The sequence below is a fragment of the Ascidiella aspersa genome, chromosome 1 (assembly GCF_963924565.1).
Source record: "Ascidiella aspersa chromosome 1, kaAscAspe10.2, whole genome shotgun sequence".
NCBI lineage: Eukaryota > Metazoa > Chordata > Ascidiacea > Phlebobranchia > Ascidiidae > Ascidiella > Ascidiella aspersa.
Genome location: NC_139447.1, coordinates 2,459,905 through 2,472,975, shown reverse-complemented (window position 1 = coordinate 2,472,975; position 13,071 = coordinate 2,459,905). Strand labels below are relative to the sequence as shown.

General features: G+C 36.7%; 1 protein-coding gene across 1 annotated transcript; it reads right to left on the bottom strand.

Moving 5' to 3' along the window:
* LOC146166522 (uncharacterized) lies at positions 1-9,346 on the bottom strand. Its single transcript, XM_083388089.1, has 3 exons — positions 8,852-9,346; positions 383-771; positions 1-340 (listed from the first exon to the last, which is right to left on the bottom strand). Exons 1-3 carry the CDS (start codon positions 9,344-9,346, stop codon positions 1-3), a joined length of 1,224 nt encoding a protein of 407 aa, XP_083244215.1.
* Positions 9,347-13,071: the final 3,725 nt, after the last annotated feature.

The window sequence follows — 13,071 nt, the reverse complement described above, 5'->3', positions numbered from 1 at the left end:
TTAAGGTTTGAACATGGCTAAAACATTTACAGCAATAAGCACATTTAAAGGGCTTTTCACCAGTGTGAACTCGCACGTGTACTTTAAGGTTTTGAGCACAGTTGAAACGTTTAACGCAATAAACACAGTTGTAAGATTTTTTTCCGGATGAATTCTTTCATGATGTTTAAGACTTCCTGACTGGCTAAAACTCCTGCCGCAAACTTTGCATTTGTGAGTTTTTTTTTCAGTGTGTATTTTAATATGTTGACTGAGATTTGACGGTCGTGTAAAACTTTTTTCACAATGTTGGCACTCATATGGTCTTTCCCCATGATGGGCTCTTTCGTGTACTTTTAAACTTTGAACATGGTTGAAACATTTTAGCACAATAAGCACATTTTTTTCTCCAGTGTGAATTCTCATGTGGTTTTCAAGTGCGGTAATTTCTCGAAAAAGTTTCCCACAAACCTTGCATTTGTGTTTCTTAAAATGAACTCTGGATAAATGCCTTTTCAGTTTAATACTACTCGTAAAACACTTTTCGCAAACGTGACATCGGAACTCTGTATTCTGTATTGACGGATTCTTACTTTGTCCTTTCCTGATATTCATTTCATGCAAGTCACTTTGTTCGTCACAATCGGACTCTTCACTTAGAGGTTTATGTTCTTGTGATGACCATTCTGTAATGGTGACAATAGAATCATCAGAAAATCCATCATCGCTCTGACATTTTAAATCGTTTGACGCAACTTCAATCTCATAGTTCGACATGTTTTTTTTGTAAATCTTAAAAAAATCAGCACATAGTTAATCATGGTATCATTAACCTATATTGTGGCAAAATATAACCAGCCAGTTAAACTATGAAAACACAACACCAGTCTGTAGTGAAAGTACTTTGGGGCCAGGGGAACCTGAGACCACAATGCGCCCGTTATGGTTTGGCCACCATTGGATGCCAATAGCCACATTCCTTACTTTAAGCTCATGGTAAAATGTGCAAAGGAACAAGTTACTTATTTCTAACTGACTGTATTACCAGCAACGACCCAGGTTCATTACTTCTAAGTTAAGGCCAATTTACACTACTAGCGAGGGGAGCTTAAGCGCTTGCGACGATGCGTTTACAGCGCAAATTCGCGTGTTTAACGGTGGCGCTCGAGAGTCAAGGTTAAAAGGTGAAACTTGAAATAAATGTTGATCATATTTAATGAAAATGCTTACAGAGTCGGGCGCTGGTATAAAATCCTACAACAAAGAACATTATTTGGATTAAGCTGCTTTGGGTAGGCTAAGCAATATTATTAAATAATAATACTTGACCCACCCTGAACACTAACCGACACCCTAACCCAAATATTGTGCCTTGATTTAATAATTGTTTCAAAAGAATATTGTAAATGAGACAGGCCTCGGATCTTTTTTTGCACTTAAAAACGTGTTAAATTACATTTAAGAAAGCAGTAAAGTGTCGGCTCAAAACGCGAAAAAAGAGTTTTCTAATTCGAGTTTACTCGTCCTCATCCATACTACTAATGAAAAGTGTAATAAAACTACTTTGTGAAAACGCGATAACCGTAAATAGTTAATTAGTGTTTGTTAATATTTTAAGTCAACTACGCACCTCAAATATTTAAACTAGTTAACTTGCTGCCAACTATTTTCTTTTTTGCATTCCTGTCATGGTAAGGCAATTAGAAACCTTTAACCTTATTAATGAAAATCTCACCCATATTAATTTATTCTCCGAGTTTGCAATTTCAATTTTGAATATACCAGAAAAAATGTGGTAGGAATCTAAACCAGCGCCAAAATAGAAACAACTAGTACAGAAAGGCTAGCATTTGATATGCTGCCCAAAGAAAGCACTAAATGTGTACAAAATTTTGCAAGTACTTAACGTTTTTACTAAAACATACACGAATATAGAAAAATTAACATAAACAGCGAAACGGATTCCCTGCACTCCAGGGTCAGGTTTCAAGCGTCAAGCGATTTTTCGCTTCGCAAGCGATTCGGCGCGACGCTTAAGCGAGCCAGGGTAGACGGTTGCATTAAATCAATTTAAAAACGATCCAGCGTCGCTTGCAGTGTAAATGAGCCTTTAATGTGCTATCCGAAAACAAACACATTCTTTACTTTGAAACTACTGTATTATCAGTAAGAAAAAAATGCCTCACTTCCTCTAACCTAGTATATCAATCCTTTTAAATTATTGCATTCACAAAACGCCACATTCCCTACTTCTAACTTACTGTATTATCCAAAAGGATTAACATTTCTTTTTTTCTAACCTACTGTATTATGAGCAGAGAATATTTGAACAACAACATAACTTTTCTGTAACCATTAGATACAAGATAATAAGCTACTAAAATATGTTCATCTGGTTTATACCTGGTGGCGCAAACATTAATGCTTCAACGATTGTAAAAGTTGCAATATTTCCTATCAAATGACTTCGTATAATAAAATAGCTCCTAATTTTACTTTATTACTTCTTGCAGCAGTTAACAGACACGAAAATGTACTTTGCAACTACATTAGCTCGCTCAATCGCTCAAAAAAATGTACTTACTGTAATCGTGCAACTACATTAGCTCGCTCAATCACTTGATCTAAGTCAGCTTACAAAAGCCTCAGGCTATATTACTAGCAACCGTGCGTACTGGAGCGTAGCAGCATAAAAAGAAAAAAATGAATCAGTGGCTGCTCGAATTATCGATGCTGCTTTTAAAATGCTCTTATTCTTACTACTACATTGGAATGTTTTGGTGACATTTGCTTTAATGAATCCTGCATTTATCGTTGATGAAACTAATGCTTCCCCAACCCAACATATAAGCCACTGACTAACTAATTGTCTTGATGTTCAAAATAATACTTAACTTTCTTCCATCGATTAGCATTAAACTTACCAGCACTGTAAACAACCATACACATAAGGTACTGAACGTTACGCATACTGAACAGTATAATAGTGCTTTATCTTTGTTGATATACAGTTGCCTAGCTGTTAGTGCAATATAACTCCTATGTGTTTTAAAGCAACATTTTAACCTCACTATGTTAAACTATATGCCAATGCGCGCATTACAGAAGTGCAGTCTAAACCAATAGCTGTTCATTTCTTTAGCCCCCAAAGCATGGCTTTATATACACAGATTGGTTTTGTGTAACGCATGTCTAGTTTTAGGTAAAGGCGCACTGGTTTTATGTAGCAGCTAGGATTGGAGTGGAAAATTTAATGTTGAAAACATTTTAAACTATCTCAACGGTTAGCATTCATTTCTAGTTGTTGGCCGTTTGCAGAGATATTTTTTTATTTTTTGGTGGTGTTGTAGCGCACGGCTATAACTTACCGACTAAAAGATTGTGTTTACAGTAACTTTTGTGATGTATTTGCTTATGCCACAGATTTATCGCCTACTCGCTCCAAAGTGCTAAGTAGTTGTTGGCTTGCATTAAGTTGTTGGCTTGCATTATTATATTATTTGAGTACTTAAGACCGCCTTCCGCTTGTAAGAAAGACTTCTTCTCAGTTATCGTCTTGCTGTTCGCAACTTTTATATTGCAAGTAGCATCTGCTATATGCTAACTTGTCCGCCTTCAATAGTTTAACTGGTTGTTCGCTTATCATATAATACAATTCTATTAACCTATACGTCTTGTGGTTGGCTCACGAGTTATACGCACACAACCTTCAAGCAACCTTAAAGCGAGAGTCAGAAGCTTCAACCCAACCAAACTATGCTCGTGCCCCACAGTGTGTCTTGGCCCCAGAGTTACAAAGCTATATTCATATTTTATTACAAATAGAATATAAAGTAAAAGTGGTGTGTTGTTTGTTGTATATCAATTGGTACTGGCGGTTTTTGTACAGAATAGCTAAAATCTAGTTAAACTGAAAATGCAACCATGGCTGCTGTGTGAAAGGAAAAAAGTTGACCTAGATCAACTCTTCAATATGAACTGCTTAATTTTAATAAATATGCAAAACAAAACTTAAAGGTGTTTGGTGTATTGCTAGAACATAAAATTGAAATGCGTTTTTTTGTGTGTGCATCAATACAAATAGCTCCACATTCCATAAATCATCTCATACCAAAAAATAACCTTGCAATCACAAGACAGGGGTGTACAACGTCCTAAAAATATAGCGATATATAAAATAAATAAGTAGTTCCTTTACTTAACAAGATTGCTTAAATTTTATCCGAAAAGTAAAGCTTAATACATACGGATGGCACAGGGATAATTGCAAACCCTTTATTTAACACCATTGCGACGATAAAAAGAACAGGGTTAAAACAACTTAAAGCAACTGTTTCAACCATATCAATGAGTAAAAGTAAACTTCATAAAGGTTCTACGTGTAAAAAATACAGAATCCCGCTTCTAAATTGATTTTATAAGTTGAAGACGTCCTTATTAGGCCTAACTGGTCTTTCCCTTTTACTGAAGTGGCATAAAGTACAGCATAGGAAGTTGTACATCAATACAAGTTTGTAGTTTGCGCAATATTCACAATTTCCTTCAAGTTGCATATATATCTTTAACTATTACAGCCATGGTTGCGTTTCTTTTTCTGTGAAGCAATTTCTACGTTTCATATATTATAAATAAAGTTTTACAGATATAACTATTTGTGAGATTCAAAACTAATCAAAAGTTTTGAAAGGTTTATTTTAGAGTGCGTTCTTTTGTGTCTATTAAGATGTCCTGTCTGGCTAAAACACTTTCCACAGTCTTTGCATTCGTAAAGTTTTTCGCCAGTGTGAACACTTTTGTGATGCTTAAGGCTTGTCCGAAAGTGAAACATTTTTCCACAAACTTTGCAGTCATATGGTGTTTCACCTGTGTGAACTCGTTCGTGCAATTTCAAGTTTTGAGCTAGATTGAAACATTTAGCGCAAAAATTACATTTAAAAGGCTTTTCTCCAGTGTAAATTCTCATGTGGTTTTTCAGTTCGAAAATTGTTCCAAATTGTTTTCCACAAACCTCGCATTTGTGTTTCTTGAAGTGAACTCTAGACAAATGTTTATTTAGCAGATCAAGTTTTTTGAACAACTTTTCGCAAACGTAACATCGGAACTCTGTATTGTGTGTTAAAAGATTCTTGCTTTGTTCTTTCTTGGTATTCGTTTGATCCAAGTCACTTTGTTCTTCACAATAGGACTCTTTACTTACAGGTTGATGTTCTTGTGATGACCAATCTGTAATGGTGGCAATGGAATTATCATAAAATCCCTCATCGCTGTGGTTTTTCAAATATTTTGTTGCAAAGTTGGTCTGGTGGTGTGACATGTTTATTTATTTCTAGAAAAATAAAAGTGTGGTAAACTATATTTATTAGTGATTTAATAACACAACAAAGATGGACAACCTAACCTGATTACAAAAAACTAAGTCTCGTTAAATAAGACTGTGATACAATCTATGATGTTTATTGGCGATGGAATTCGATGCGAAGAATGCAACATTACTAGCGTCGATCCTGCTGCTTAATTATTCCACGTGTAAATACAACGCAGGTTATCGTCCTAATCGTTTTAGCAACCCTGTGCAGCTTATGTTGTTCCATATTTAAGACCGAGTGTTACCTTTGCAATACAAACGCGTTGAATTACAAGTTCGCCGCTTGCGCAATAATATTTGATTGATACTTGACATTAATTAGACAGGAAGGATTTACAATCACTCGCTAACCATAACGACGTTTTACGGGAACCAACACATTTGAAATATGCATTGAAAATGTTTGCAGCGACACCAGTTGTCCAAATCTAAAATTTGCAATGCTATAAAGATTTATGAATCAACCACCTATCGCATTTAAACGAGTTTTGCACAAATTATATCTTTTCCAACCACTTTATATTAACGACTGTTAGGATTGAATGGCTCTGGTTCTTATAATCTAAGAAACTACTTTAACTTCACTTTATTATTTATAAGGCTTCAACGAATTCAAGCTACCGGATGAAAGAGCTTTAATAGGAAATATAACCAACCACTTTTCAAATTTATATTGCTTGGAATCCATAAGAAATTAGATTCGCCCAATGAAAACCTGACGTCTCTCTTAATAAAGCATCGTCGTACCTAAAGCTGGTGTCGTTTCTATGTTTATATCACCGCCCAGTGTTGTATATAAACAATATTGTGATAAAACATAATAATAACAAATTTATATATACTTTGCTCATCATTAATTTACATAAACTAGTGATTTCCGCCTTACAGCCTTTCTTTTTAATCATAGATAATATATATTTACAACAACTAGTCAGTAGGCTACAGCCTTGTACCATAAAGCAAACTCCACTCAGTCCAACACTTATATAACGTTAAACACGTTTGCTTGGTTGGTTTTATCGGGTCGAACGACAAGATGTTTCCTGTTCAGATAAACGGTGATAATTGTCCTGGCGCCGGATTAACAAAGCGGCGAACACTGCACAGTAAGCCAGGATAACGACGGGTTCGATCCACGCAACGCTGCTGCTAGCAGAGTGTTATATATCACAGCTGCAAAGAGATTATCGCTTGCACCATGATGTCTTGATTTATAACTGATATAGTTTTAAACAATTATAAAACTTTTCACCTTAGAACACTGTGTTGTCTTTTTGGGCGAACCAAAACCAGTATTAAGTCAAAGTTCACTGCAAGAACGTGGTCTATTTCGTATATTATCCAGGTACAAACAAAATATACATTAACAGGTTTAAAAACTGTGGCTCGCAGGCCACATGCGACTCTTTGAGATATTTGTTTCAAAGATTGATAAAGTTCTGTTACGCATCTATAGTATTAATTATGGTCAAATTGTTTAAAATCAGAAATAATTCCGCAACAAACTAGTTTATCCTGTGTTGTTGTATTATTTCAGTGTTGCTGCTTCAAAGAACATAAACACGACGATGTTCGGCTGTTCTGGCCTTAAAGAAGCCATTCTGTGAAATAACCACAATATTCATCATTTGTTTTCATGTTCCAACATTCTATTGTGGCTTCAGAGTCCTCGCGTGGTTGCATAAATATATACTTTAATTAATTTAATGCAGATCCTTAAACTCATGAATTGTGGAATGCAAGTTACTCACTTTTGCGTCGAAATTGTCTAATAACTATAAAACTTTAAAATACCACCAACTTATATATCCAAAATTTAAACGGAAACAACAGAAATCAGTATCCTGGTATATTTATTATCTTTAGTTTATTGCCGCAAATCTAATTAAACGAAATTACCTTGACTCAGCGAGAAAATGAAAATCTTGTTGCGTTTAAAGTTGTTACCAGCACAGTCGCACCCGGACGACGTAAAGATTAATTGAAGAGCTGAATCAACAGTATAACTAGCATTAAATACCAGAGAAAATTTAAATCTATTTTGCCATTATTAAAATATTTGTAAGACTTGTATCATAACCTTACATTTTTGACATATTTAGCACTCAAGTGTTTTTCTGTAATGTTAATTTATGTGTGGTTTTTAATATGCAACTCTTTCTAAAACCTCAGATGCGTGTTGTTGAATAATCATTTTTATATATGCCCTTTAAAATGTAGCGTTTATAAAACACAAAACATATAATTTGTACATTCCTTTACGCAACAAGATGGCTTAGATTTTAAAATGCGAAGGGCAAATGTCATGACAGCGTTTGAAACGGGTTACACATACAAATTATATACATCGATAATTACAAACGCTTTAAAACCATTTCGATGAGAAAACTAACAAGATTAAATGAAGATTTCACGCTTTAAAGCAACTGTTTTAATGATAACTCTAAAGGCTCGGTGGGTAAAAAAACAAAGCATCCCGTTTTATTTAAAACAATAAACATACATCCTTATGAACTGGTCCGCCATTTTTACTTTTGTTGAAGTAGCAAAGTCCAGCAGAGGAAGTTTGCCCCCAAAGCTTGCGAAATATTCACATTTCTAATGACAGATAAAATTTCAATTATTTACAATCATTGTTATGTTTTATATTGGAATATGTTTATTATAGAACTAAAAATAATTTTTAGGTATATTTTTGTAGGCTAAATGGACAAAACAACGCCAAACATTGTAGGTAGAGGGTATGGGAATGGAACCATTAATTTATTTAACACCATTTCGACGACAAAAAGATTAAGATTAAATAAATATTTTAAAACTTAAAGTCACTGCTTTAACGATAATAATAGCTCAAAATGTATATATGTACAGCTGGTAAAAAAATATAGAATTCTTCATTAATTTTGGGAATTTAATGCAGTCTTGTGAACTGGTCCTTCATTTAATTTTTGCTGAATTGGCAGAAAGTACAGCATATAAAGTTGCACATAAATATATGTTCGACGCTCGCGCATTTTCACATTTTCTTTATGTCACAAATATATTTTCAATTATTTACAACCATTGTGTTTCATTTTCTGTAATGATGTAATGTGCATTTTCTATGTTTAATATAATACAAAAATGCTTTACACGTATATGTTTTTGTATGATTTAAAACTAATCGCAAGTTTTGTTTTTGAAGGATTTTTCTTTAGAGTGCCTTCTTTTATGTTTATTAAAATTGGATGTCTCGCTAAAACATTTTCCGCATTGTCTGCATTCGTAAGGTTTTTCTCCAGTGTGAGTTCTTTCATGATCTTTAAGATCTCCTGCCCGCATAAAACATTTTCCACAAACTTTGCATTCGTAAGGTTTTTCTCCAGTGTGTATTTTATTATGTTGGTTGAGACATGACGGTCGTGTGAAACATTTTCCACAATCTTTGCACTTGTAAGGTTTTTCTCCAGTGTGTATTTTATTATGTTGGTTGAGATGCCCGGCCCGGGAAAAACATTTGCCACAAACTTTGCACCCATACGGCCTTTCGCCAGTGTGGATTCTTTCATGAGGTTTTAAGGTTTGAACATGACTAAAACATTTATAGCAATAAGCACATTTAAAGGGCTTTTCACCAGTGTGAATTCGCACGTGGTTTTTAAGAGCGGCAATTTGTCCAAAAAGTTTTCCACAAACTTTGCATTTGTGTTTCTTGAAGTGGAATCTAGACAAATGTGAGTTGAGCTCATGTCGCTTTTTGAACAACTTTTCGCAAATGTTGCATCGAAACTCGATGTTGTTGTTTGTAATTTTGTTCTTTGCTGAATTATCTTTACTCATATCCTTCTGGGGAATGTCTATTTGATCCAAGCCACTTGGTCCTTCACAATCAGAATCTTCACTTAGAGCTTGATGTTCTTCTGATGACCAATATGTTATCGTGGCAACAGAATCATCAGAAAATCCTTCATCGTTCTCTGTTTTTATCTGAGTCATTGCATCATCACTTTGACGGTTTGACATGTTTTAACTTAAGTTCTGAAAAGTATCAAGTAGCTCGTTAATAATACGAAGCACTGCATAACCACGACCTTGACAATAGTGTTTTGTATGATATACTTGATTTTGCTTATTGTTGCAACTAAGTTAAATTCCCCTTTTCTCATGTGGCTTAATTTTTATATAATTCTTCCAATTGAAAGTCCCAAATTTGTGAACAGACTATTAGGTTAAACGGTTAGATTTGGTGTTATGGGTTTATAGGGTTAGGGGTTGAGGTTAAAGGGTTAGATTTAGTTTTCTGGGGTATAGAGGGTTGGTGGGTCGAGGTTAAAGGGTTAGATTTAGTTTTCTGGTGTATAGAGGGCTAGTGGGTTGAGGTTAAAGGGTTAGATTTGGTGTTATGGGTTTAGAGGGTTAGTGGGTTGAGATTAAAGGGTTAGATTTGGAGTTCTGGGTTTTAGAGGGGTGAGGTTAAAGGGTTAGATTTGGTGTTATGGGTTTAGAGGGATCAAAGAGTTAGATTTAGTTTTTTGGGTTAGTGGGTTGAGGATAAATGGTTAGATTTAGTGTTCTGATTATTATAGAGTTAGTGGGTTAATTAGTGGGTTGAGATTAAAAGGTTAGATTTGGTGTTATGGGTTTAGAGGGTTAGTGGGTTGAGGTTAAAGGGTTAGATTTAGTTTTCTGGGGTATAGAGGGTTAGTGGGTTGAGGATAAATGGTTAGATTTAGTGTTCTGGGTATTATAGAGTTAGTGGGTTAAGGTTAAAGGGTTCGATTTAGTTGGTTGGGGTTAGATTTAGTTTTTTGGGGTATAGAGGGTTAGTGGGTTGAGGTTAAAGGGTTAGATTTAGTTTTCTGGGGTATAGAGGGTTAGGGGGTTGAGGTTAAAGGGTTAGATTTAGTGTTCTGGGTTTATAGGGTTAGTGGGTTGAGGTTAAAGGATTAGATTAAGTGTTCTGGGTTTTATAGGGTTAGTGGGTTGAGGTTAAAGGGTTAGATTTAGTTTTCTGGGTTTTATGGGGTTAGTGGGTTGAGGTTAAAGGGTTAGATTTAGTGTTCTGGGTTTTATGGGGTTAGTGGGTTGAGGTTAAAGGGTTAGATTTAGTGTTATGGGTTTAGAGGGTTAGTGGGTTGAGGTTAAAGGGTTAGATTTAGTGGTATGGGTTTAGAGGGTTAGTGGAACCACTGTGCTAAGGTAAATGTAATGTGGATATGCTGACAAAGTTCAAAAGAATCGTGAAGATAAATCGAGACATTAATAACCAAAACTTAAGACAAAATGTTGAAATATATTTGAGTGATAAGATGACGTCTAATAAGAAATACAGAACCAAACCAAACGCGTGAATTAAATTGTTTAATCGCCTTAAATTCACAACCCGACCCAACTTAATTGTAAAGTTTATAACAATGCCTTAAACTAAATATTTTAACTCGCTAAATCACTAAATGTTATTTTTAGTGTTTTTGGTAACTCCCAAGAAGCCAAAACTATCTGAAACAGTGGACCTTAACTAATGCAACAGTTTACTTTAAAAATATGTTGCAATGCAGATTGCCCAAGTGCGATTTTTATTTCGCGTGTGCATGTGATTTCATACCAAGTTGTTATTGCTTTGTATTGCGCAGCGTAGACCAAGTAAAACAACAGCGTCTAAAGCGGAAACTCAACTGGTTGTGTTGTTTCTATCATGAAGGCGTTATACTTTAATTCCCTACCAATAAATATTGCTTTTCAACAAAGGAGCAATGCAGTACAATATGTTAAATGTTGTATTATTAGAAGAAACTGGACAAACAATCAGAAAGCGCATGAATGGACATAAAAGTGACATAAGGCATGGACATATGGAGAAACCAGTCGGCGAACATTTTAACCAAGGATCACACAGTGTAAAAGACCTTAGAGTTTCGGTGATCAAAAAAGTAAGTAACGGCACCCAAGCGAGGCTCACAGTCGAACAAAACATAATTAAAAAGTTCGATGCCATTAATGTGGGGCTCAATCGGGATTTGGGCTTTATGTCACACTACACCTCATAGCAGGCTGTACTACACCCATCGTACCTTGAAGCGCAGGCATCGTAGCATAATTGTTTTTGCGTCAGTAACACGCTTTTGCGAGCATGTGCCTGGATATGTTAGACGTCACCATTCTTATCGCTTTTACTTGCGCCTGTGCTTTTACGTGCATTTTAATTGTTTTCATTTATGCTTTGACCTGATGAAGCACGGTTGTGCGAAAGCTTGTCGAGAATCAAATACAATTTGTCTTTATACAGTGCCACCTGATTTCTCTATTAAGGTTACTCATGGGCGTCGAAGTAAAGTTGTACACAAGAATGTTATAACAAAAAGGCCCAAGCAACACTTTACAACTTTGCGAATGTTGAGATTTTTTCAAATATAAATACTAGTTGTCGGCTAATTTTACAATATGCCCTAAACAACGCCATTTTAATTATTCTGTTCGTTATCATCATGTGTTAAAATCAACTAACAACCTGTCGCTCTTGTATGACCCAAAAGACCCCGACAGTTTTACCTCGGGACGCTGGAGCACTGGAAGCAATCCAGACCTTGCTTTTGCGAGAGTGACTTCTGGACAAGCCCTTCCCGAACGACACGTCATCAGTCGGTTCCCTCGGTCACAGCACAGAGTTTCAATAACATCAATGGCCGGTCATTTAAAACCCGCCCCAAGCAAACCTGTGAGACGGTGGAATTTCCGAAAGGCACGTTGGTTGCTCTACAACAAGGCAACACACCACATGGCAAAAACCTTGGCTAGCCCAGACTCGCAAGACCAAAATAAGGCCTATTACGCTTTCGCAGGAATGCTGACACGCGCGGCAAAACAGGCAATCCCGCGGGGATTCCGCAATAACTACGTCCCATGCTGGGACCAGGACTGCCAGGACCTGTATAGCCAGTTTAAACGCTCCAGCAATTTGGAAGAAACCAAATCAGCAGCCGATGAACTGGTAAACCACCTAGACCGAAAGCGCCAAGCTCGCTGGATCGAGACAGTAGAGTCCATCGACTTCATACACTCTAGCCGAAAGGCGTGGCTCACCATTAATCGACTCACGGGCCGTGGCAAGGCTGCTCCGGGCAAGTGTCATGTCACAGCAAACGCTATAGCTTCGCGTCTAGTGAAAAATGGTCGCAATGCCAAAATCCATCGGCAATCCAAGACAACTCTGGTAAAGAAACTATCAGAGCTTTGGAGATCACCGACTGCAGACGCAAACCTCTCTAGCGAGTTTACACCCGAAGAAGTCCGCAACGCCCTTCGGAAGCTAAAGTCCGGCAAAGCACCTGGCCCCGATCGCCTCCATCCAGAATTCCTCATACACATGGGGGACTCTGCAATCCATTGGCTTGCAAAGTTCCTCTCGTCGTGCATGAACCGGCTAAAAATTCCAAGGATATGGAGAAGAGCCCTTGTGATAGCCATACCCAAGCCAAACAAGCGAACCGACGATGCGAAGAGCTACCGCCTAATATCCCTGCTAAGCATCCCTTTCAAGATCCTTGAGCGAATCATACACTCACGATTAGAACCTGTCGTTGATCCCCAATTACCATCAGAGCAAGCAGGCTTCAGACGTGGTAGGTGCACATCAGACCAAGTCACCCTCCTGACGCAGGATATTGAAGACGGTTACCAAGCCAACAACAAAACAGGCGCTGTATTCTTAGACCTGACAGCTGTCTATGACACCATATGGTACCAGGGCC

Bases quoted from the DNA above. Each gene is read 5' to 3' on its own strand.
- LOC146166522 (XM_083388089.1), bottom strand. From the start codon at position 9,346: ATGTCAAACCGTCAAAGTGATGATGCAATGACTCAGATAAAAACAGAG. The intron at 772-8,851 runs GTTTGTGGCAAA...GATTTTTTTAAG, and splicing joins AAAGGCCGTATGGGTGCAAA to ATTTACAAAAAAAACATGTC. The intron at 341-382 runs AAATGTGCTTAT...CCATGTTCAAAG, and splicing joins AGAATTCACACTGGAGAAAA to TTTAAAAGTACACGAAAGAG.